General features: G+C 53.2%; 1 protein-coding gene across 1 annotated transcript; it reads right to left on the bottom strand.

Annotated features, from left to right (window-relative positions):
- Positions 1-20,954: 20,954 nt before the first annotated feature.
- On the bottom strand, positions 20,955-24,255 carry LOC142049991 (C-C motif chemokine 19-like). Its single transcript, XM_075078270.1, has 4 exons — positions 24,079-24,255; positions 22,801-22,924; positions 22,368-22,464; positions 20,955-21,837 (listed from the first exon to the last, which is right to left on the bottom strand). Exons 1-4 carry the CDS (start codon positions 24,134-24,136, stop codon positions 21,817-21,819), a joined length of 300 nt encoding a protein of 99 aa, XP_074934371.1. The 5' UTR covers positions 24,137-24,255; the 3' UTR covers positions 20,955-21,816.
- Positions 24,256-26,048: the final 1,793 nt, after the last annotated feature.

The following is a 26,048-nucleotide window of genomic DNA, read 5'->3' as shown; positions in this document are numbered from 1 at the left end:
TCCCCGCGCCTCAACCCAGCCCCTCTAATGGCTTCCATCTGTTGGCACCTCCCGACCCCAGCGCTCAGCGCCAGCAGCCCAATGAGATCCAGATGGGGCTGGGTGGAAATTCAGGCAGCAGCAGCGTGGGGAGCATGGGGAGCAGAGCCAGCATGGGGCGGGACCCTGTGTCTGCCCTGCTGCAGAGATATGTCACTCCCGGCTGGGCCCCAGGGCTGCCCTTGAACCCAGGGTGCAGAGGGAGCCTGGAGCAGGGGTACTTCACAAAAGGGACCTCATGGGGATTGGGATGGAGGTGACTGGGGCAGGGCTGTGCCTTTTGCAGTAGCTTGTGTGCCCATGGACCCCTCTGCCCTCACTGGGTGCCCCTGCACTCCCACCCCGGGTGCAGGGGCGTGGGTGCTGCCCGTGCCAGTGCTTGGCTTTGCAGGGTCCCAGCCCCTCACTGCATCTGGTGAGCACAGTTGCCCTGGATGGGGGAGATGGGGGTCAGCTCTCAATCTACAGTGTGCTGCTGGGGTGGCACCATCCTTGGACAGGAGCAGGGATCTCCATGGAGCAAGTAAGGCAAGTCACCAGGCTGGGGAGGTATAAAGGGCCAGATCTTGCCTGGGGTTTTGGGCCCAACAGCCACATGCGATCTCACAGGTGCATCCCAGAATGTGCCAGCTCCAGCTGTGTTATGCTGCCATCACCTTGCTGGACTCTGTTCTCCATCATCCAACCCAGCCAGCACCCTTTCTGATGTGTTACAGCTGCCCTTATCTCCCCTTGGTCCCCAGCATGGCATGGGCAGCCCTTTCCACTTAAAAATCTGCTACGACCACCAGATCCCACTCCCCTGCCACTATGGGGGAGAATCAGGGCTGTGGTTGTCCATAGGATGCCATTGAACATGGATGATGTCCATCCCATTGCTGTGGATCCAGTGTTTGCAAACAGCTCAGTGGTTTCCAGACGCCTGGTGCTGGTTTAGAGGCTGACACCTGCTCGAGGCGCAGGTGCACAATGGCCAGAAAATGGGAGAGCGTGTGAACTGGCAGCTCTGGTCCCCATATCCTGCCTGCTTATAAACTTCAGAAAGTTCAGGCATGTTCCAAATAGAAGGGGGTTGTTTCTGGCCAGGGGGAGCAGAGACCACCGGAGCCTCACACATCCACAAGGGGAGGTGTGCCTGCATTGTGCAGGCAAGCTCAGGTGGGTATATGAGAAATGACTGGCAGAGGGGACCCATAGCTCTGTTGTCCCCATGTGCCAAGCCCCGTGTCCCCTTCCTTAGCTGGGGCTTGCCTGGCCAGGCAGTAGGGATACCCAGTTCTGGTGACCAGCGCTGCTTGAGGGCAGGAGATGCATATCTGGTCTTCATCACCACATCCTGCTGCCCATGGCCTTGGAGGGTGACCCCTTTGCTCTCTGATGGAAGCTTTAGAGACAGGATCTGACACCCATTTGGCAGCTGGAGAGACCAAGAGCAGGTGAGAGGTCTGCACACCACCATAAGTCCTGCCTGCCCACACTGGGTGTTGAGATGCCCCATGGCTCAGGTTGCTGCCGCAGCAGCCCGTAAATGTGACACATGGGCATTGGGGACCCCACAGAGGCAGCAAGTTCTGTGCTTGGTGGGGCGGCTAAAGATGCTTAGTGCTGGGTGGTGCTCTCCCAGCTTCCCAGGAGAAGGATGCCCTGGCACTGGACATGGGCGAACAGGGCTTTTCACTGGACCAGTGAAGATACAAGTAGAGGGCTGGGCTGAGCAGCAATCTGGGATAAAGGAGAGGGCTCTAGATGCCAAAGTCAACTTTGCCTTCAAGCCATGGAGAAGAAAAACAGGAAAAGACCAGGAGAGCAGTCCCAGTGCCGGCACCTCCCTGTCCCACCACGGGGCCAGGGCACTTCCTCCAGGCTTCAGGCTCTTCGGAAGCTTGCATAGCCACTGAACGAGCAGGAGGCTTCCTGCTGCAGGCTGGAGCTCTGCCTGGACGCACCCTGTCCAGAGTAGGCAGAGGCGTTTCCAGACTTGCCTTGCTGCCATATCCCACCCTCCCGTGGGCAGATGCTGTGCCAAGATTGCTGCGGGAGCTGGTACAAGCCAGGCCTGAGGATGCTGAGGCTGTGCCAGGTAGAGGCAGCCTGTGGGCTGCATCCATGAGGAGCAGGGATGGATCTAGCTCCCTGGCATGGGGTGGGAACCAGCCCAAACCCAGCAGGACAAACATGCAGGACAACATGGCCCCAGTCCTGCTGGGGGCACAAAATTTCCAGCAGGCAATGCCACATGCCAAGGAAGGTCCCCAGCGCTGACATGCAGACAGGCTCATGTCCATGCTCCATGTGTCGATCCTGTGCAGGTTGGCCCCATCCATAACATCTCTCAGGAAGGGGCTGGGGTGCACCAGCTGCCTAGCTGTGTGCACGGCTTGTTTGGGAAAGCAGTAGCCTGGGCCAAAGCCATTGTGGCAGGGCACCAGTTGCGGACAGTTGTGCAGTGGTGCCTGGGCTTCTGGACTGCATAGACCCTGCCAGATATCTGGGCTGGCCCTCAGGCCCCAGCCTCCACCTCTCCCTGCCTCGTTGCCAGGATCAGCCCTCATTTTGCAGGGGAGGAGGCAGGTTGCATAGGACTGTGAAGTAAAACAGTCTCAACTTACCTCTCATGGCTGCTCCTGCTTCCTTCTCTGCCACATCCTGAGCCAAGGAAAGAAGTAAAAGCAGCCCCAGCAGACCGTTGCAGCCATAGAGGCAAGGGAGAAAGGAAATGGTACGTATATGACCAGTGATTCAGGGAAGGATGCATAGACTGAGGGAAGGAGCCATGCAGATGTATAGATGGATGCATGGATCAGTTGGCAGAGGGAGGAAGGGATGGATATACTGGTAGATGCATGGATGAATGGATGGATAGGCAGTTTGGACACTGAAATACCATCCTAAGCATCAAATATGCTCATTATGTAGGGGCTGCCTTGTGAAGATGGCTGGGAGGCCAAGTGTGTAAGGCTGGCAAAGGGAGGCCCATGGGCAGAGCAAGGATGGAGTTTGGGAACAAGTCCCAGGTGTGACCCATGCACCCAGTTCCCATGGAAGTGGCATCACAGCTGACATGAGGAAACAAGTGTCTGAATTGTTACTGGTGCAGGTCCCGAGAGCATAAGGGGAGAGCTTGGGGCCTCTCCGGAGACATTGCATCCATCTCAGGAGCTGCTTCTATCACATTCTGTCTGGGCACTGGGAGTGGAGGAGCAGCAGGGACCCTGCCCCAGGGACACAGTGAATTCAAATGCAAATACTTTAAAAACACAGTGCTGAGCATTCACCCTGCCCTAGCTTTCATTTCACCTGCATGTGGGATATCTCTGCCTGGGGTCTTGCTAAAGGGTCCAAGTGCTCAGTCCACTGGAGATCCCTGAGATCACCCATACTCTGAGTCACCTGCCCCCCTTTCTAGTTGCCACAGGCCTGCAAACTCCTTTCCCATCACCAGCCCTTTCCTGAAAGACAGAAGGGGAGACCACACCTGCCAGACCAGATATGCTGGCATGCAGACATGTGGAGAGGGGAGAGGCCTGAGACATCTCTTCTTCCATTCTAGGCTTCTCCCTGCAGGAATAGGTTGTTTCTTTCTTTTCTAGCTGGGGCTGGTGCCCTCCCTGCCTCCAGGAAGCTTTTGGTCTTTCATGGCCAGGAAACACCAAGCACGTGGCCGCAGAGATGCTGGGAAACTAAGGCCAGCTGCTAAGGCCAGCACTGCTGCTCATGATGCTCTCAGGAAATGGCTGCTCCCTCCTCAAAGCAGCAGCAGCTCTTCAGATGAACTCACTGAGTCCAGGACTTACCCACAAGCTTTTTTGGCACTGCATACTGTTGTCCAAGCAAGAGTTCCCAGTGTTTCATGTGCCTGCAATGAAGTGTGGTGGTACTGATGGACACAGGCAGTCATATTGCTTTTCACAGCACTGCCCACTGCATATTCCTTGTGTACTGCATATCTTCTCTGCTGTGCAGTGTGAGGATCATATCTCCTCCATGCTGCCATGTCACTTGCTCAGAGGAGATATGATCCTCCCTTCCCCATGGCAGAAACTCCATCTTCTCCTCCAGCTGCCTCCAGAGCTGCAGGGACCGAAACAGAGCAGGAGGCACTTTGGGAGCTGCCCTGGGGATGGGCTCTCCTCCCATCTGCTGCACTTTGTGGTCCCCTGTGTCCACTGCCACATCAGCTGCTTCATCTGCAGGGACACACCAAGCAAAGCCAGGTTATGGACAGCGTGGTCCAGCCCTACACAAGAGCTCCTCAGCCAGCTGGGTGACTCCAGTGCTCCCCGGGTTTCCAGGATTGCATGGAGCAGGTGCTGAGCAGACAGACAGCCCCCTACTGCAGGGCCTTTCTCTGCATCCTGGAAATGATGGCCCAGAGTTAAATGTGACTCTGGGAGTCTCATGTGGCTTTGCAGGGTTATAACACCCGGGGTCCTCCCAGCATACAAACAACACTCAGCCTTTGCTCCACACTGGGAGATCCATCCACCAGACATGAGATCCACATACATGCTGGGCCCTGGCATAGTCATCTCTGCTGATGGATGTCAAGGTGTAGGGTACTAAAAGTGCCAGGTCTGAGCTACACCTGGGATCTCCTGGAGGATGCTGACTGATCCCCAGGAGGATCTGCTGACCTAGAGGGCATTGATTCCCAAGGGAATGTTGACCTGGTAGGCACCAATACTCAAGAAGATGCTGACCTGGAAGGCACTGATGCTGGGGATGATGCTGACCTGGAAGGGCACTGATTGCCAGATCAATTTTGGGGATGCCAACCTGGAAGGCACTGACCCCAAAGAGGATGCTGACCTGGAAGACAGTGATGGCCAGGAGGATGCCAACCTGGAAGGCACCAATCCCCAGGGGGCTGCAAACCTGAAGGGCACTGATCCCCCTCCCCACTGATGCTGGGCACTTGCTCAGCCAGGAACTGCTCTAAGGGCTTGGGCTGGGGATCCACACTCGGACAGACATCCGTGGCTGGCTGCAAAAAGCCGGGTGAGCTGCCTGCAGGAAGCTGATCCAGCACCACTTCTCCCAGTTTAGATTCTCCCCAGAGCTCCCTGCTGGGGCTGGAAGCTGCTTCCCAGCTATGGGCTGGGGGATTGTGGCCTCCAAGTCCTGCCGAAACAACCCATCCTTCTGCAGGCAAGAGAGATGCCCAGAGCCTATTTTCCCACTAGATGGCAAACATCGCCTTCAAAACAGCCTTTCAAGGAATTACTGCCTCCCCTGTGAGAGGAGGCTGAGAAAACCCTTCCTCAGGGCAAAGCCTTGAGGGCCAAGGGCCTGATGCTGCTTGGGAGCAGGGCTGAGGGCGGCAGGGACTCCTGGCGTGCTCCTCATCTTGTTTTTCCTGTCATTTCTTAAATCGTTGTCCTTTCCCACCTGTCTGGTTTCTTCCCAGTCCTGGAAGACCCATCCTTCACCCTGTGCTGGTGGGGATGAGCATTCCAGGCATGCAGGAGAGGCATCTAGTTAACCCTTGGAAGCACCTTGACCTTTCACAGCCACAAAGTGAAACTCTGAAGCTTTGCTGGAAATTAATTATGCCGTGGTTTGCAAGCCAAATAGGTGCTCGTTCCCTCTTGCAAGCCCTAGGTCCATGCACAAGCGATTATGCTGGGTATAACTAAAGCAGGAAGGGCTGAAGGCTGTGCAGGTGGATGTGCACACTTGTCTAAGATCTTCTGCCAGCTCAGGTGTATTTCTAGGCTTGTTTATATTTGTTTGAATTCAGCCCCAGATCTTTTAATGGTCTCTGTATGAACCTTTTGCAGAAGTTTTCTGAGCATTTTCTGCTGGCTCTGGCACTTCTGCAATATTGCTGTGTGGTTAAATATGATGTGTCATAGCTAATGAAGGAGCTAACTGTGGATGCTAAATGTTTAGTATGGACAAATCAAGCCAATTAGACAATGTTGAGAGAGAAGTGTATCACCTCAGCTCTGCCTGTCCAGAGTGGAGGAGAGGGTACAGCCCCAGCCTCTATGGGATCAACAGCTCCCAGCACGAGTCAAGGGTAAAGACCCTGAGTGCATCTCTTCCTGCAGACCCCCGAGACCACCATGTAGGTAGCTTCACCTGAAGGAAGAATGCAGTCTCTTAAGAGGAGGATTTTGTTTCTGAAACAAAGACTAGTGGCTAGAGGGGGGATGACAGCCATCTCTGGCACAGAGCTGCAGAACGAGAAGCAAATCCTGCTCAAAGCACTCCTTGGAGTCCCCCAACAGGACTCTTGGCCATTCAACAGCATGCTGCCTGCTTTTGTGGCACACCTGGGGCTCCAGATCTCAGCAGTGCTTGGACAGGAACGCCAGGGAACCCCAACAGCCAGGCTCCCAATGGCAGCCCCTCCAGAACATTAACAATCTAATGGCAGCAGCTGTTTTTCCTCCACAAAGTTCTCAGGAGCTCTGCTCCTGGCAGCATCCTCTGCCCTTGCTGCCTCCGCTGTTTCCTGCCCAGGGATGCTGTTTGGTATCATTTACACTTGGATGAGGAGGGTCCTTCAGAAGTCCTGGCCACTTCCTTCAGGAAGGGATTATTTCCTCTTCCTCCATGAGGGCTGGGAAGTCCCTCCTGGGGCTATTTATAGTCAAAAAGAAAAATGTGAAAAATGAAAGGAAGAGGGTGACTGGGGAACAGAAACCAAGGGAGCGGCAGGGAGCCAGTCTGCAATGTGTGGCTCAGAGCAGCAAGCCACTGACCCATCATGACAACCACTGAACCACAAGCAGAGCAGGTAGAAAGCCCTTCAGGCCCTCTCCAGCATAGCTGGGCTCTGTGCCAGCCCTTGTGTTGGCATGTGCTGATGTCTGGGCACGTGGAATGAGGGCAGAAGCAGTGACCACATTGATGGTGTAGGCTCTGGCGCATCCCTGTGGCTTGAGGCTTCCCCATCCCTTTCCAAACTCACAGCCTCTGGAGGCAGCAGTTCAGCACAGACATGGTTGCATTGCTCTTGAAGGTGGGATTTACAGATCCAGCAGGGTTTGACCCTTACTCCTGACCTAAGGGCACCAAGGGGTGGACAAATCCCTTTGCCTGAGGATGTCACATCTTTGCCTTGTCATATGCCTGATTCCAGATTTCCAGTCCAGGTCCTGGGAAGAGTTCTCGCCCTTCTCTGTAGGCTCAAGGCTCTGGGGTTTTCATCCTGTGTGGTTTTCACCAAGCAAATGCTTCCTGCCTCTGCATGCCATCTCTAAATGGTGACAGGCTGCCATGGCCAGCACGTACTCCCTCATCCCACAGTCTTACTTTTCCCCCCATCTCAGATCTGTGGAGGCTGGAGCCTGCTTTCATGTTGGTGCCAAGTGGTCCCAAGATAACCAGCAAGCCAGGGGCTCTGGAGCAAACTGTGAGTCATGTCGTCTCCTGCCTGTAGCAGGGTGACACCATCCACATCCCTCACCTGGTGCTGCCAGGCAAGAACATCTTCTAAGCACAAAGCAGCCAATGCTTCAGAGACACTGGTGGAGCTGCACTGACCTACTTTGGGTAAGGACCTGCACCTCTCTCCCCATGGTCTTTCATGGGGTCTTGGCCATGTGCATGGTGTGGGGCAGTGGTGGAAGAGGCAAAGGGACCACGCTGGGGCTGTGGGGCTGTGCATCCCCTTTAGTTCCTCCAGTAGGTGATGGATGAGATGCATTAGCAAGCAAGGGAGCTGAAGGCTCTGGGGAGATGATTTACTGGGTGCAGAGCTGAGGGATGATCGTCTCCAGACCCAGCTGACCTTGGTTTCCAGGCAGGTAAAGGCAATAACCCACCATGACACACCAAGAGCCCCGGCAGAAGCATCATGCAGAAACCAACACCCAGGAATGTACAGAGAAGAGCAGGGACCCTCCAGCTGCATCTGCACTAGGAAATCAGGTCTTCTGGGGAATGCTTTCTGACTCTGGGCCAACAGGCATGTGACAGCCAGCCTCCACCCTGTTCAACTCTCTTCACCCTCCTTGGCTGCTGGGAATAGCCTGTTGGGAATGATGCCCACCCTTTGGGGTCAACTGCCCAGGCTAGTTGACCTTGGCCAAAACCTGCTAGGAGCGATGCTGAGGTTGTTCCAGCACAAGGGGACATTTGCTTCAGTTACTGTCACCCGCACAGCCCTGATGCCCTGCAGAGGGCACCGCTGTGTCTTCAGGGGGCACTGAGACAGTCAAGAAGTTCAGACTCCTGCCTGTAGCGTGGCTAAAGATAACTGCTGAGTTAAGGGACCCATTGGGAGGATAAACGGAAGAAAATGCAGTACAAGTTTTGTGCCATCATTGCCGGGATGGAAGCCTGCTACTGCCCGACAGGAGGGGAGCCCAGCAGAGACCAAAGCCTCAGAGTGGAGGAAAGACGAAGGAGTCAGTGTTGTTGGTGGCTCAGATCCTGCAATGGGTTAGCGGGCTCTGCTTCCTGCGGGATTTTAGCTGTCTGCTTATTCCTCTTGCATAAGCACATTGGCTCTGCTCCAGGGCCAAGTTCTGCAGTCGATAAGCTCTTTCTCTACCCTTTCACATAACAATTCTTTAAATGCAGCAGTTCCTAAGCTGTGGTCTGAGGATCAATGGTGAAGACCTGACAGGTGATCTACAGACCTGCTTCACCTCTACAGTGCTCCCTGCTCTGCAGAGCTGGAAGCCCATAAAAGACTTAAGACCTGACCAGAGTCTGGACCCCAGAGGAAGGGTAGCAGTGCCTGAAGGGCCATGCTTTCATTTCCTTCTGAAGGCAGCCACTTTGAAGAAAAAACTCAGAACGGATCTGCTGCCTTCACTGGGGCACCGGCTGCAAAGGGAAGTGGAAGTTCCTGTTGCACAGGCCCCAGCACAGCCCACAGCAACCACTGCTGTGATTCCCCCAGTATAATAATCCCCATACCCTTCCTCAAAGCACAGCTGGGATCCAGAAAGTAAGAAAAGCCAAAAGGACAGTGGCACACAAGGAGGCTAGGCATCAGGATGATGTGCAGCAGCAGAAACCCCATGAGGTGCGAGGAAGGGGTGCTGCCCAGCCAGCCATCATGTTTCACTTCTGTCACACCGAGGAAAGCTCAAGATCTTGATGTCTCTAGGATCTGTACTTCTGATGTCACACATCTCTCCTGTGGTCCTCAGCTTTGCTGAGAGCAGCAAGGAGATGATGCAACCCCCATTGCCCCTCTGCTTGCTGTTCGTGCCAGGGAGGCAGGATGCAGACTGACAAAGTACCTCTCCAGCCATAAAATCCCTCACCAGCAAAGGACAAATTAGCATTGGCAATGCAAGGAGAGAGAGGTCAAGACTGAGACACGGGGGTTGCAAGTGTCCCTTCAAGGATATGAACCTGCATTTTATCACTGTGAATATTTATGCAAATGCACCCAGGGCTGCATAATCTGCAAACCTGAGCAGATAGTAAAAAGTGGGTTAAAGTGCTGGGTTCTCCCTTGATCATTTAGATTTACCTTCACTTTTTTCCTTGAAGACAGTTACCAGGCTGAGTTTGTGTATCTTGTACCCAATAAAGATATTAAAAGCCCTTTAATCTACTGCTACGTGATCAGCAGCTTATTTCACTGCAGAGGTAAATGGCACTGGTGTGAAACGTTAGCTGTGTGTGGCTTGGAGCTCACTGGAAAACATCTTTGATTTAGCTGGGAAGTATTCACTGGCATGTACTTGCTGCAGGCTGGACAGGCTAGCCTTGCCCCATCCCTGGCTGTAAACCCGGTGCCTTTCAGTGCCCTCACACAGGTACAATGGGCTGTGCACAACCTAGCGACAACCGGCCAACCATGCTGGGAGGGTGAGGGGTATTTTCAGGGTGTCAGAAGGGACAAACCCAGGGAATGGTACTAGGGAATGTGTCTGGAGCACAGATGAGATGTCAGCTCTGAAGTAATGCAGACTTACACGTACCAGCATGGGAGGTTAAAAAAGAGTAACAAAGACCCACCAGGATGGAGATTTTGGCTTCCTCCCATGTCCACTATGTGCTGTGCAAGTTCTTTTACCAAAAGTAGCAGGGCACATGTAAAGGTCTCCCATGATCAGCTCCCTCTGCCTCCCTGCAACCACTGCTGGTGCTGATGGAGGCTTGGGAGATGCTTCCTCCTTGCTCTGTGTTGTTTGAGAAGGGAGCTGCGTGGAGCAACACTTGTGGACCCATCCCAGCACACCACAAAGTCCTTGAGATAGTGTCTTTAGCAAAGACAAGCTTTATGTGACCAAAGTAGGTCTCCCCTGGCCTGGAGGAGTGTGGCAGTCTTCTCCTGGGATTTTAGGACAGCAGAGAGGGAAAGAGAGCACTGAAGCATGTGCCATGGCCAGTGCCAACACTCAGCATCATGGCTTGCATTTCCTGCACACTGCAAGGAATCTCAGCACTCAGTCTGCAGGGATGTTCCAGCCATGTGCACTCATCCAAGCCATGCAGGAACCATGACTCTTACAGGTGGTGTTCAGAGACTCAGACCTACACTGGACTCTGAAGACATTACAATCTCATCTCAATAGACCAGGCAGACAAAGAGTAGAATAGTTGATCTGTCACTCCATTACACAGGGAAGGAGGAGAGGGACAGTGGGTGACACACACAGACCATGGCAGGGACACAGAAGGATGAGCCCATTGTTGCAGTGGAGCAGAGCTATGCAGCATCATTCCACCACAGCCCAGGTGCTGCCAGGGCTCAGAGCCACAGCACGTCTGCTGATAAACTCTCTGACACAAGCAGGTGGCAATCTGCTCTGCTGGGGCTGCTCCTCCACCATGGGGTTTCTTTCCTCAAGATGACTATGAACCCTCTTGCCCCTCCAGAAGTGGTGTTGGGGATGCAGCAGCAGCAGCCACAAGAGATTTAGATGGAGGGCAGGCATGTCTCAGAGCAGCCTCTTACTTTATGCCCATCTCTAAGGTTTTCCATGTTCACCCCAAGCACCCCTCTCCCCAGAAATCACTCTCTTTTTAAATTAAAAAAAAACAAAACAAAACAAAACAAAACAAAACCCAAACAAAACACAAACAACCAAACTACAAAATACTTCAAATGTTGGAGTGACCCATCAGCAATATTTGACACCACAGTCAGCACCAGATGTGGTCTGGGCTGCTCACAAATTGTGTCCCAGACCTGTCCCCCCCCCACCAACCTCCCTGGGCAGCTGGGACCTAACTGTTTCCCTACTGTAAAAAGCTGGAGGGGCCCATCGTGGTGAGCAGAGAACGGCACAGGGACCACACAAAGATTGCCCAATCTCATGCATTGTGTCCTGAGCCATGGGCTCCCCTGGATACCCTCAGGCAAATTCGTCTCCACTTGTTTTTCTCTGCTGCCCCTTCCTGTGGGTCTCCAGGATGTGATGGCACACACCCACAGCTGGGAACGGCTCCATGTGACAGCTAGCCTTGGACTTTGCTTGCCTGAACAAAGTCAAGAAGAGGCTCTGCGGTGCCTTTCTTCTCCTTCCCGGTGGGTGGCTGCCTTTTTCTGCTGGCGGGAATTTTTTGGAAAGGCAGGGACATTTGGTTAAGCATTGCTAAGGCAGGGCAGGGAGCCAGGAGGACTGTTGTTCCCACAGGACGGGAGGTCAAAGGACCAGCACACTCCCTCGTGGATAGTGCTCATGACTCCTCAGTCTGCAGCCACTTCCTCAGGATGTGAGAAATGATAGATAGGTGAAGACCTCCTGGGGATGAAGGGCAGGGAGGACCCTCACTGGTACCCCTCAGCCCAGCCTTGCTGGGGGATGAAGGGTGGCTACAGCAAGCAGGGTGTTTGGAAAGGGCAACAACTATAGGGCTGGGTCCATCAGCGAGCCACCCAAGGACCCTGTGGAGCTGGTCACAGGTCACATGAAAGGTGGGAGCAGGTTAATGACACTCTCTGATGATTCACAGGAGCAGCAACATATCCTACAAGAATAAGTGGATGTAATAGATAAGAGGTGAAAGTGAAAGTTAGCAGTGCAAAGGGCAGGGGAGACCGTCCAAGAACAGCAGTGCTTGGTGAGGACAGAGGTTGTATCACTCTGGTTCTCTCTCCAGATGAGGCCACTACTAGATGCATAAGAAAAAGTGCAAGAAACAGAGCAAACTGCAGTCATCCTGCCCTGCCACTCTGTCCCAGCATCCAGGAGTCACTAGTGCAGGAGTTTCCCCAGGTGGAACTTGCATGGGACCCACGTGCATCCACCCATGATGGGTTTGTCCAGCCCCTGGCTGCGCCCCTCCAGCACTCTGTGCTGCAGTTTTCCTTGACTTATCTATGTGAAAAGGGCACTCCCACTTGCTTTAATCTTGCAGCCTGATCATTTCAGGGATGGACCCAGCTCATGTCATGCCTAGGGAAAATGTTAGCATGGGAGCAGCTGGCTTGGCCCTGGCAGTGCTGCAGCAGGCTACAAGGAGGATGTGTCTAACCAAGTGGGGTCTTAGGTCAGCCTCCCTGAAGCAGAAGGAGGCTTTAATAGACCTTCAGGATTTTTCTGAGGTGGGAGACCAGTGCATTTCTAAGGGGACCATGGTAGCATTAGGGAGCTCAGGCGCTTGGCGCACTCCAATGTTATGCTCCCAGCCTGCAGATGAGAAGTCCTGGACCTGCTGCCTAGGACCTCCCAGCAGCTTCTCCATGCAGTTTAGGGGCCTGGCTAGCACCGTGGCTGTGCTTGGAGCTGTCTGAAGGAAGAATCTGGCTGTCTTTTCTTTTCCCATCCTTCTGACTGCTATCCTGATGACTCTCCCCTCCGTTTCCTGTAAAAAAGCATCCACAAGCAAGTCCTTCCTTGGCAAGGCATGGAGCCAGCCTGCTTTATCAGTCATAGAAGAGCCAGCCAGGGACTTTCCACTCTTTGCTGCTGTGCACTGGTAGGAATACCAGCCTGGTACATCTTATTTCCTTCAGAGACTTTCCCGGCTCCCCTGCCCTGTGCTACCTTTGCACCCTTGGCAGCTCTGACCCTTCAGACTCCAGCTTTACTCTCTCTGATGGCTTTTCCTGACCCTGGTCATCCTCTGCCTGGAAATCCTTGGACGAAGTATCCCAAGGAAGACTGGGAAGGAAGAAGCTGCCTCTGGGGAAGCACAGACCCCTCTGCTCCATGGGGAAGCCCCAAAAGACCCAGCCACCATGGCCTTTGCAGGCAGCTGAGAAAAAGACTCAGGTGGAGTTCTATGTTCGACCCTTTGCCCGTGCTGGTCCCAATGGGACATGCAAGTGTGGCATGGAGCTGCAGACTCTTTTGACACCAGAGCTGTACCCAGATTCAATCTACTGGCTTTCAGAGAAAGTAAAATTATTGCAGAACTACATGCCTTCCATCTTCACACACACTGTCTGGAACAGGAGAGCAGTTTCTGGAAGAGAAGAAGAAATGCTGAACAGACTGGGACTGTTTAGACTGGAAAGCACTGACCCAGAGGCTTGTGTGAGTGCAACCAGAAATACCCTATGAGGGGCAAGATCCAGACCAGGAGAAATTCCTTTCCAGACTGAGCTGAAGGGGTTCTGGGAGCGGAGAGAGCAATGACCCTCCTGAAGCCCAGCCACAGCCCTCATAATAAAGCACCACAAGGTCACATTTGCAGGGGTTAATGCCCCACTGAAAGTAGTTCTGTCCCTGCATTTGCCTGCATCCAGTATGGGAAAGGCTGCAGCCTCAAAACTGATGCATTGAGGCAGAGCCCCTCTGGATAGCTGGACGCTTCTGCTCATCACAGACTTGTCCCAACTGCCAGCGCAGCCTGTGATGAATGGCCATGGCATGTTCTGGCATACCACAGCCCCTCAGCATTTACTTTAGACAGTTGCAGCACAAGGAAGACAAATGAGATCCAGAGAAACCCAACCTGCTGTTGGCCCCCTCCATCTCCATTTACAAGTCTGTTTTCTCCTCCAAAGGCACATATTTCCTTTGTTTAAGAGTGCGTGTGGCTTCTGGTCTTGTCCCAGATGTTTTCTGCTCAAGCCATTCCTTCTGTTAAAGCAGTGAGCATAGACACTTCAGATCCTTGGTTAAAACTCCCTTGACTCAGATATTTCAGACCTAGCATCAATGCAAAAAACACAGCCTCTATTCATCACTAATCAGGGGGCCAGGCAGTGCACATCTGCTGCCAGCCAGACTGTCATGGCTGCTTCCCACTCAGAAATCCTCAAAAGCTCACAAGAGCAGGGATAAATCACCAGGTGGAAAGGACTTCAGCTCTCTGAGCACTCTGGAGAGAAAGAACCCCTCAAGGGCTTCCCTGTCCCCACAACACCCTGAGTCCTGCCTCTGCTCAAAGCCCAGGCTGAGCATCAGGATACCGGTGATACAAGCAGCCACTCTGCTGGAGCATGAGGCACCGCGGCAGCTCCCAGCAGCTCTGCAGGGAACCCAGCCCTGCAAGGACAGGTGGTCTAGGAAGCACTTGGCAAGATGGGAACAGTGTGTCCTGCCAGCTAGCTCTCCATCTTCAAACCAGCCTTTATTTATCTCAGAGCAAAGCTCCACAGCTGCTTTCAAAAGGCATTTGATGCTAAGCTCTTTGGCTTCACGTTCACCCTGAAGAGCTCTTTTCCTCTTTCTCTTTGGGTTGCTTTCTGTTTTTTCTCAAACCTCAAACTCAAATTATGCTCGCAAAACAGAGACAAGGCTGCCAAGGCCCTTGCCAGGAGCGCACTACCATGTGGCCCAGATGTGGCAGCAAGGACATTGATTTTCACTGCTGGTGGTTCACACTATTCTATTAGCATCTGCACAGCCTACTCAGCTTCAAAGAGGGCTCATGGATACAACACAAGATCTGTTTCCTTTCGCCTGGTTTGCCAATATCTCCCCATGCTCCATGGCACCTTCATTGCATGGAGAGGTGCACCTCTCCAACAGAAAGGTTCCCAAGATCATGGTCCCTGTGACTTCAGGCAGGCTTCAGATGTATAGCATAACACAGAAGAAGCCCACTTTGCATGCTAGGAAACCTATAGGCCAGAATAACAAGGCTAAAATAAAATTAGGAAGGATTGCCCCAGGTCATCTAATCCATCTGGTGCTGAGCCAGGGCCAGCACTACTTAGAGCTTTCCGACAGGCAGCGGTCTAATGGTAAAAGTTTCCTGCAGTGGAGATTTAACTTTTCTTCAGCTGCCTTTTCCTGCTAAATGGAATTTCCCCCCTAAAGACTGACCCCAGGGACCTCTGTGGTTTCTTGACCTATTAGAAGTAAACTCAGAGAGTACTTTTTTCACTTTCTTTTTGCAGCATCCCTATGTGTACTTGGAGACCATCTTATCCATTCCTGGAACCAGGGTAAACCCAAACTTCTTCAGCCTGTGCTTGGAGGCCAGGTCATCCAGACCTCTGACCAAACTCACTGCTGTCCTCCACAAGCTTTCCAGGTGGGTGCACACCTTTCCAGAGCCCAGTGGTCCCATCCGGGACCACCTCTCCCACCAATACTGACTTAAATAACTCGTGCACTACAGGATCACTTATGAGTGATGCCCAAAATTCTCACTGAACAAAGCTCAGAGATAAATTAAAACAGTTGCCCCGCCAAGAGGGAAGTGGACAGAGCCTGGATGCAGTAGCAGCAAGCTGTGGGACATATACCCTCATTCTCATCCCAACAGCTGCAATGCAGTCCCCATTTCTCCCATTACCACTGCACCAGCTGCCAAGTTCAGCTGGAGATCTGAGCACCTCTTGGAATGAGGCTAACTCAAAAATGGCTCTTTGTGATGATTTTTTGCTTTAGTCTGCACTAACACAGTTTTAAACACCGGTTCTACATCACACAAGCATGCCAGGAGATGCTAATTTTTGCAACAAGCCACCCGCATTGGATTTGATACCAGCAGAGCTGTTTAGATTGAAATCAGGCCAAGGTGGAGAGACCTTCCCTCCTACCATCCCAGTCACACTGCAAATTATCTACTGCTCCTAGTGTCTGTGCTGAGATATGGGGCAATGCAATGCAAACAGGGCAGAGCCTCCCTACCCCAAGTAAGGAGTGCACAGCTGAGTACCAGCATCTCCAGGACCTGCTGCCCTGCCCAGGCCAACTGAATCCCACAGAATCAGCAAAGGGCCATGACACAGTACAGACACAGCCTTCAGAAACAGCAGGGATCAACCCAGTGGACTTCAGCCCTGCTTTTGCCCCAGGCAGGCAATGAAACCCACAGCCCTGCAGGCTCCAATACCGGGAATTCCCTGGGGTAGCTGGCCTTGGCAGGGACAGAGGAGGTTGCTGGAGCATGGTGCAGTAGCTGGGAAATGAAACCAAGCACTGTGAGAAGAAGGCAAATCTGTAGCCATAGCATATCCGGGACACTTCTGCTTTTGTTCTTTGCAATACAGTGGCTGTAATCCATCATTGTAAATTAATGTTGGCTGGTGCCTTTCCAAAAGCCACGTCAACTAAATAAAAGGTGAAAAACTGCAAGTTGCAGGATCTTTCAAGGAAACACCTTGATTTTTTCACCAAAGACCACCTTAGCAGCCCACAAGACTCCTGCTTTTCTGGAACATCATTCCCCCCAAGACAGTAGAAAGTCATGGCTTGCTAATTTAAACAAGATTAAGGAATGTGTATGTAAACACAGTTGTGTACTTGCAGTGTGGGGACAGTCAGTGCACAACTCAGCAGAGGAGGGGTTTTCCCACCCAAATATCTGCAAGAAAGAAAATCTTGCTTTCAGTGGGAAAGCAAAAAGCGAGATGTATTTGTGGAAAAGGTAGACTGAAGGCTGTGGACAGGAAACCTCCCAAGCCAAGCAGCCATACCACACCTGGCACATCTGTAGTGACACAACACAACTGTCAAAACCTTCTGGACAGGCACAGAATAACCACCTGGTTATTTGCCTGGGGCAAAATGGCCCAAGAAAACTGGGCAGAAACTGGGCAGACCAGGGCCAAAGAAACAGAGGTGAAGGGAGTCACCAGGATGAGAGGTTTGCACTTGATAGAGCTAAAGGAGGGTCACAGGAGAAGCCTCTGAGTCTGCCTTGCTGCTAGCAATCTTCTGGCTCTCCCTTGCCATGCTGGACAAGGAAAAGTTTTTCATGCTTATGGGTTTAATGCATCCCAGCCAGCCTGAGGTTGCACATCAACTTCCCAAATTCATGAGAAGCTCCAAAATCTTCTCTTCTTTGCTGCTGTCCTTCCTCCATTACCTATAGGCACAAACAAGAAGGAAAACAGAAGGGAGAGGTGGGGAGTGCCACAGAAATGGCACTAAGACTCCTATCACTGTCTACTCATTCATTGGGAGGGATGCGTGATGGGGAAGGTACTTTCCAGAGACTTCTGGCAGCTGGACAAATCTCCTATTTACTTGTCCTCCTGGTTTTGTCTTTAATCTCCAGTTTTTACTGCTACTGTGCATAAAGAGAAAATGGGTACATCTGAGGGCAGAGAGGTGGGATCCTCCCTCCCTTTCCAAAGGGTTCTTTGAGCCCTGGGATCTGGGCAAGGGTGTACCCCGCTCAGGGCTGAACTGACACTGCAATGAGCTGTAGCACCTGCAACTTGCAAAAGCACAAAGCTGAGTCCTACATGGGCACAAGGGTCAGACAACTTCTGGGCTCAGTTTGACTCCAGGGACTTGGGGCCAGGGAAAGCACCCTGGTCCCATGCTCCAGTCCTGTGGATCAGACCTAAGCAGCCAGATGAAGGAGGTGCAGGCTGGATGATACCACCAGGGAGAGTCCAACTGCAGGACAAGGGCAGAAGGGATGGCACCGGCTCTGGCTCAGAGCCCCACAGCCTGGCCAAGGGTGCTGGCATCTTCCCACAGGACAAATCTTAGCAGAAAGTGCCCAGACAAGCAGCACTCGTGATAACATGCTGGGAATGAAAGGGGAGCAAGGAGGGGCCTGAGGAGGAGAGATGCCAGTCCTGGATCCTCTCCATCACGCACACATGTTACTGTTCAGGCAAGAGCAAACAGCACGGTGGGATGAGACTAAAAGGGGCTTTTCCTCACCTGGCTTCCCACCCTTCCCAACTGTCCACATGTCCCATATCCTCACAAAAACCTGTGCAGGACCCTGGTGATGGAAAAAGCTCCCATGCACCATGTCTTTGGAAGCAAGGGTCACAACCAGTTCCAGTAAAGCCCGTGGAAGGGTTTTTATGGCACCAAGTGAGGCAGTGTAGCATTTCCCTTTGGTGTCAACTCTTGCTGCAGAGGGCAGAGGTGTGCCTTTGCTATGGACCTTCAATCTTAGCCTCTGGCTGGGAATGCCCATGCCAGGTTAGACCCTGATACTGCAGCAGATTGCGTCTGCTTCATCTTGTGTCCCTTGAATGCAGCCTGGGAAGCATCTGAGACAGCTTTCACTGTGCCTGAGAGAGACAGAAGTGCTCTCATGATCCCAGCGACCAGACCTGGCAGCCAGAGAACAATCCAAAGCATGCTCAATTTGCTTACATAGATGCAGTGTTGTCTTTCTTTCCTGACCTTGTGCACAGCCACCAGGACAGCAGATCTTTCATCAGCTCCCTAGGAAAGTTTTTCAGTTATAATGTCTTCTTAATCCACAACATGAAATACAGGTCCCAGGCATGGATAAAGGACTGCAGGTGATTCAACCAAGGCTCCAGAACACCTCACACCAAAGTGATCCCAGCACATACCCCCACACCTATTAAGGGCATGTCTGCGTTGTACTGCAATGGATCCTGATCCTGCCCCACGAACCCCTGAGGTTGCAGTGATACTAGGCTAAGAGCAGGAAAAACATGGCTGTGGAGAGAGAAACAGGAGGACTTGGAACACTTTTTACTGAAACTAGCTCTTGGCTGGGGCTCAAGGTTTTTGATGTGGCAGTGACTAGCTGCTTTCTCTGAGGAAAGTGGCTGCTTCCCTCTAAAGAGATCGTTGACATTTTGTATCAGAAGGACTCACTCTGTAGTTTACAAAGTACCGAGCCCTGCTGGTTTTTGACAGATTTCCAAGAGTTGGCCTCTTGAGTAGAGACAGCTGCTGAAGGGCTGGAGGAGGGACAGACAGCCAGGACTTGTACTGGGACAGCATCTCCTTTTGTCCTTACCTGTGGGGTAATGGCAGCCTGCTGCCAGATCTGGGACCTGGCTCACCACCCCCTTGAGAACCATGAAAGACAAGGACCTGGCAGGGTTCTGTGATGAACGGCTACATGGATCCAAGGAGAACGCGTTTACTGCTCCCAGAACAGATGGGCACCACGGGCTTTGCACCTATGCTGTTACAGGCAGCTTGGCCAAGCAGTCCCTCAAACCTGATGGAAGTAAATAATCCTGCTCCCAACATCCAAGAGGTCACCACAAGCTACTTCTCCCTCAGTTTGCCAAGAAACTGGGCCAGGACACCATGCTTTTTGCCAGGGTAGCCTCCAGCCAAGGATGAACCTCATGCACCTCAGCCTAAGCCCCTCTTACAGCCCCTGTCCTGCACAGGGACCAGCACCAGCTGCAGCAGCTCAGCCCTGGTGCAGATCCACAGCAAGCATCATCCTCCCCCCCAGCAGTGGCCCCTCACTGTGCAAGTGGCAGGGAGGCTTCTGCCCAAGCAAGCACCAGTTATCCTCCTTTCCCACACATGCTGTTTATCTTGGACTCTTTTCTCATACCAGCCTTCCTCCTCTGACTCCTCCTCCTTGGGATTGTATTGCTGGGTCTGTCACTATAGTTAATGAGCTGGGACAGAGCTGGTGTTCTGGGAAAGTCACGCCAGGAGACAGCTGAGCCCAGGGAATTGCCTGTGCACAGATACCAGAGAGGAGGACCTCAGAGGGGGGAACACCTGAAAAATAAATCCAGGCCACCTACCAAGGGAGCCATCAGACCAGGGGAGGAAAAGGGCCAGGCCTAAGCTTGCATTCAACTAGTCTCAGCAAAAGCCATTGGGTGCCTGGACATCCTCTGGCTTGGACATCCCAGCCACTGCACCACCGTGTATGTCATCCCCCAGAGGGCCTGGTGGCCATGTCCTTCCTGCCTTCAGGAACAGTCCCTGGGCCATCTCACTCCCAGCCTGTGCCCAGGCTTGCTGGCTGGCACCAAAGCCTGGCCAGGGACAGTGTAAATAATTTCACGATGTAACACAGTCACATTTCACACTGTGGTCTTTGAGGAGAGATCACAGTTGCCTGGCTGTTGGCCATGCAAACTCCATTCATGCATGTTTCGCCCATGCTTCACCCAAACAGAGCAGCTTTGTTCAAACATCACGTGGCATGGGCAAAAGGGCAGTTCTCAAGGGGACATAAGGCCACTTTGGCAGTGCCCAGTGCACAGACCAAGGAGACCCAAGGCTTGGCAGGAAAATGGCCAGATACTCCCATGTCATTCATGATGAGGGGCAGGAGTTGGTCAGCTGCCCTACATGCTTTGTCCATGGACATGCCCAGCAGCAGGTATCTTCGCCTGCCTCCATTTCCCCAAAAGCTCTTTCTCCTCCCTGCACCCCAGTTGGAAGCAATCATCAAACTGCCAGGGCAATCAGCAGACCCAGTCAGCCACGCTGTGCCTCAGCCTCCCTTCACTGCAAGGGCGACGCTCCTGTTTCCATGGCTCTTCATCCATGTCCCACACTCCTTGGGAGCTGAGAGCCAAGGAACTCCAGCCCAGCAGCTGCACTGGTGGAACCAAAGTGTTTTTGGCTGGATGGTGCAATACTGGTATGCTCCCTCCTACCCCTTCTCTGCAGTACAGCCCCCTGGGGTCCCACTCCAGCAGCTTGGCCCAACAGCAGAAGCAGGGCACCCACCTCACCAGTGTTAAGAGCTCCCAGGAGAGACCTGCAGCACAGCTGTTGTACAAAGTGTCCTTCACCCCTATGAAAACCCCTTTCCCCACCTTGCACCCCAGCAGAGCCCCCTTGCTGCTGCAGCATCACAGGCAGCACTGCCTGCACGCCCCACATGCTGCACGGGCCTTCAGGCTCAAACATGAGTCAGAAAAAACAGTGGGTTGTTGGCCTTTTTATTTCACAAAATCACAGCACAATAAAAAAGAGAGAAAAGAAGCATCTTACACCCGTAACTGTTGCATTGTACAAATCTAGCAGCAAATACCTGAGAGCAGCATGAATACTGCTTGTGCATCCCTGCCCAGGCAGGAGCACAGAGCAGGCTTTGAACATGGTGGCAGGCTGGGGGACCAAGAGGGGCAATGTCCCTGAGGAGTGCAAGGGCAGCGATCAACATTGTTCCCTACTCTGCTGCCAACATATTACTGGCTCTATTTCTACCTATGCAATGAAAGACAGGAGGGGAAACAGTGCAGGGAAATCAAGGCATGAGAGAGGAACTGCATCAGCCACAATATGTCCAAGGGCATCTAGGTTGTGCTCAGTGAGGGAGCAGCACAGTGCATGGCTGGCAAGGAACTTCTCCATCCCTCCCCTCCATCCCCATACTATCCCATCCCAGGGCAGCCATTCCCAGGGATGCAGAAGGACTGCAGAATGTTTGAGGTTGACGATGGAAACTAAAAGGATCAGACTGGTGCTGGAAGTCACAGCTGCTGCACCAAAGGGAAGGCTGAGACCCCTCCACACTCATCTTGCAGAACAGTCCTTCAACCAGTTCCAGGCTGTGAAGGCAGCAGAGGCTCTGGTACAGCAGGCCCCACTCAGCTGGATGTACCAGAGATAGAGGGAAAAGAGAGCGTGCAGGGCTCTGCGCAGCCCCACACACTAGTGTGAGTCCAGAGGAGGGTTGGCCCCATGGCTGGAGGTGGAAGCAGGTTGGCTGCATTAGCTTCAGGTTCACAGCTTGGGAGCTGGCCCCACTCCGGGTGCTGGGGCCAGCCACAAGCTTCTTCAGAACCTACTTGCCCTCGAGTATGGCCTGGGGAAATGAAAAACCCAGCTGTGATGAGTGTGATCCCTGGGGCAGCAGCCTCCCCAGGGTCCCTTCCCCATGGTCAGGATGGGGAATAAGGGATGACCTCCCCTGGCCAAGCCATGGTGGTAAAGCAGGAACCTGGCAGATCTTGCAAAGTACCCACCAAACTCATTGCAAGCCCTTCCCATGAAGATGCACAAGTTGCAAACTTCAAGCTTGCAGGACAGAAGTTGGTGGAAGGGGAGGGAGTGTTTGCTCCCAGTGCTGTTTGCTGTAGCACCTGTTGGGCTCCACCCAGGGTGGGAAACAGCCCCAGGACTGCATTTATTTGGGGTGGAAGTGGGATTGCAGAGGAGCCAAGCTGGTCCCAGTTGGAGGGAGGAGGGATGGAGGAACACAAAGTAACCATGCCTCAATGGAGCACGTCCCAGCTCTTCCCAGCAGCCCAGCCACACTGGGAAAAGCTTGTTTGGTGGCAGAAAAACCCAACCCAGGCTGCCTTCACTCCCAGTGAGCATGGGGCCAGCTCTTACCTTCCTGGCAAAGCTGGCATCCAGCTTCTCCTGGAGGCGAACCACCCATGGGGCTTCGAGAGGTGCACAGAGGTGCTTGCCTTTCATGGTGATGAACCTGCCAGGCCAATGGGAAAAAAATCAAGGTGAGGTGAGCAGGACATTCTGGGGATGCTCCAGAACAGCCCAAGGTCTCACCCACTGCCTCCTTCACTGCCCTCCTCCATCTCTACCTCAGCATGATTCTCTTCCCTGTCTTTTGTCCCAAGTTTTCCCCTCCTGGCAGGTCTGTCCTGCTCTGATTGAGCCTCTGATCTCCACAGTCTCTTCTACAACACTCCCTATTCCTTCACTCACAAACCCAGCTCAACATCCCTCCTCCAGCCTGCTCTACCTCCCTCCCTGCCTTCCCACAGGGTCCCTCCCTTGGCCATCACCATACTGGGGCTCTTACACAGCAGCCGGGATGTTGCAGCCATCCTGCACCAGCTGGAGCCGGTATTTCTGCACTATCCGCGATGGGATGGGTGTCTCACTTGTCCGCAGGCAGCAGTCAAGGACATTGTTTCTGCCATGAACTGTAGGAAGAACACACCATGCAGGCTGAGGTTGCTCTCCCCAGCTTGGCTGTGCCTTCACCCAGCCTCTCTGGAGGGTGCAGGGGCTGTGGGGCTGACACAGCGGAGTGGGGCAGGATGGTGCCGACCAGCAATACCTTCACACACCACCCCAGCTGCACATGCAGGAGGCAGGAGCTTTATTGCCCCCATACCCCAGTGCCAGGAGACCTTTGCCTCCTTCCAAAAGAAAGCAAAGGAGGTGAGAAATGGCAGATTGGTGGAGGGCAGCCCTTCTGCATGCCTGGGTCCCTTCCACACCCACAGGGCCAGCGCTGGCCAGCAAGCAGGGCAGGATGGGGGTCTTCATCCCCCCACTTCAGGATGCTGGTACACTGAAGATGCCCATTCCTGAAGGGCTGAGAATGGCTTCATCTGTACTTGCAGCTTGTTTTGCAGCTACCCCAGCACCAGCCCACCCAGCACCCATCAATCCTGTGACAGCTGAGGGACACAGCTGTCTACACTTCACTGTGGGTGAAGAGAGCTTGGTCACCCTCCAAGCAAATGCTTTAGTCACTGTTAATGCCCATCAAGGCTGGGAGTGTCCAGCGATGCCTGTAACCCCACGCAGCAAGGTGTGGTGCAACACCACAAGGTGTCTGGACCCCCCAGCTCCCCACAGGAGAACAGAGGGCCCGGTGTCACACACCCAGGCAGCTGTGACCTGTGCAAACCCCATGTTCAATGCCAGCAGCCCCTCAAACATGGGCTTTGCCCTAACACACACCTTCCCTCCTGCTCCCAACCCCACCACTTGCCCCCAAGCTGCCCATCCCAAAGAATGCCAGGGATCCTCCCTTGGTATGCTGGGGAGAATGGGACCAAGATAATCTCAGCCCAGCGTGCACAAGCTGGGCTAGGGCACTGGGAGGCAGGATTGCTCCACGGCCTTTTCCAAGCAAGTTTTCCAGCCCCGTGCCCTGCAGGCTCCTGCCTGGACTTTGGGCAGGACAGAGTCCCTCTGGGGCAGGTTACAAGCAGAGGACACAGGAGGTCTGCGACAGAGCCCCAGCCATGGATCCCTCTAAAAGTCTGCTGGACATGCAAAAGAGAGCAAGAAACTGGATACTCTCCCTTCTGCAAGAAAGGCAGCCTGGGAGGTTCCATCTTACCATCCAGGATACATCCCAGTGCCAGGAGACTGAAGCAGAGAAGATGCAGCCGCTGCATTTTGCTGCTGAGTCTGGCAGAGGATGGGCTGGAGGCAACGGTGCTCCAGGTGGGAGAGGTGAGCCCTGCACAGCTTCCCTGCACTCTGCCACTGGTGCTACCCACCACCTATTTATCCTTCCAGCCAGAGGCTTTCACTTTCTTTTAGAGAACTGGCCGGGGGTGGGGGAGGGGGGGGAAGGGAGTTGCAGCAAGACTTGCCACAGGCTAGATTTTAATCTTTGAGCAATTCCCGAATATCCCAGCTGCTTTCCCTGCAGCCAGCTGCTCTGTGGTCCCAGAGCCAAACATCCTCCTGTCCTCTTCACTGCCAGCACCCAAGGCACAGGGACTGCTTGTTAGGGTTAGAGCAGTTCCAGGGTCCCCTCACCCTGCAAAAGCACCCCATGGCCCTGGGCTAGCACATGGGGAGGTTTCCCTCCATACATTTCCCACCTCTGAGACACTCCCATTAGATATCGTATAGGGTCAACCCAGTGATGCTGGGGGGAGAATTTGCCTCAACCCCAATTTTTAGGTATATACCAGTACAGGGATGATGCCTGTCTTCCCCTGAGCACCCCTATCTGGTTATCTGGTTGCAGGATTCTGGCTGTCTCCCCCTGCCCTCCCCATTGCCTGTGTGTGGGGCACATCTGAAGCTGGTGGATGGAGGAGAGCTCAGCCAGCATGCTCCACTCCAGGGCCATGATCTCACATACCAAAAGACAACCTGGTTTTCAGGTGTCCTGGCAAATGGACTGTCCTGGTTTTGGCTGGGATAAAGTTAATTTTCTTCCTAGTAGCTGGTACAGTGCTGCGTTTTGGATTTAGGATGAGAATAATACTGATAACACATTGATGTTTTAGCTGTTGCAGAGCAGTGCTTACACAGAGTCAGGGACTTTTCAGCTTCTCATACTGCCCTGACAGCAAGGAGATCGGGGCTGCACAAGCAGCTGGGAGGGGACACATCTGGGACAGCTGACCCAAACTGGCAAAGGGATATTTCACACCATATGACATCATGCTGAACAAAAATCTGGGGCAAGTTGGCCAGGGGAGTGCAGCCACTGCTCAGGAGCTGGCTGGGCATTGTTCAGCAAGTGGTGATCCATTGCATTGTGCATTGTTTGTTTTGTATATTATATTATTATTATTATTGTTATTATTATTATTATCCCTTCCTTTTCTGTCCTATTAAATGGTCTTTATCTCAACATTTTTTAAATCTTTTTTCTGATTCTTTTCCCATCCAACTGCGGGGGGGGTGAGTGAATGGCTGTGTGGTGTTTAGCTGCCTGCCGGCTTAAACCACGACAAGGGCTCGTGGCCAAAGGCAGCTACAGAGCTCCCTGGAAACAGGTTTTCTCAGCACAAGAGCAGAAATCCCCCACAAGGCAGTGTGCATGCCACGGGGTGCCAGCTGCTCACCAGCTGCGTGGGCACTGCAGGGGCTGAAGACCAGTGCTCCCGCTGCAAGCTTTCACAGGAGCGCAGGGATGGGGGCTGTTTCTCCTTAGGATAGTGACTCACCATCGTGACAGTGCCACCTGCAGTCTTGTTCCTTAACCAGCCTGCTTCAGCCCTGGTACGTGCCATGTGGGATGCCAAGAGCAATGAGGTTGTGCAGCCCAGGGAAGGAATGGTGAAGGGGGTCTCACTGCTGTCAGCAGCTGCCTTGTAGGGGTTTGGAGACATGCCAGAGCCAGGCGCATCTTGGAGGGGCCAAGGGACAGGGTGAGAGGCAGCGGCAGTGGTTGCACCCAGGGAAATTCCCATAGATAGGAGGAAAAATATTTCCCCGCAGGGTGAACAAATTCTGCAGCAGGATCTCCATCCCTCCACCCTTAGCCTTGTTCCAGCTTTGGTCTGTCCTGGCACCTTGGTGCCGAGTGCTGCACAGTCCTTCCACAGGAGTGATTTCTACCTG

Source organism: Phalacrocorax aristotelis, chromosome Z (assembly GCF_949628215.1).
Source record: "Phalacrocorax aristotelis chromosome Z, bGulAri2.1, whole genome shotgun sequence".
Classification (NCBI taxonomy): Eukaryota; Metazoa; Chordata; class Aves; order Suliformes; family Phalacrocoracidae; genus Phalacrocorax; species Phalacrocorax aristotelis.
Note: the sequence above shows the minus strand (reverse complement) of the source record. Positions and strands in the feature narration are given on the sequence as shown.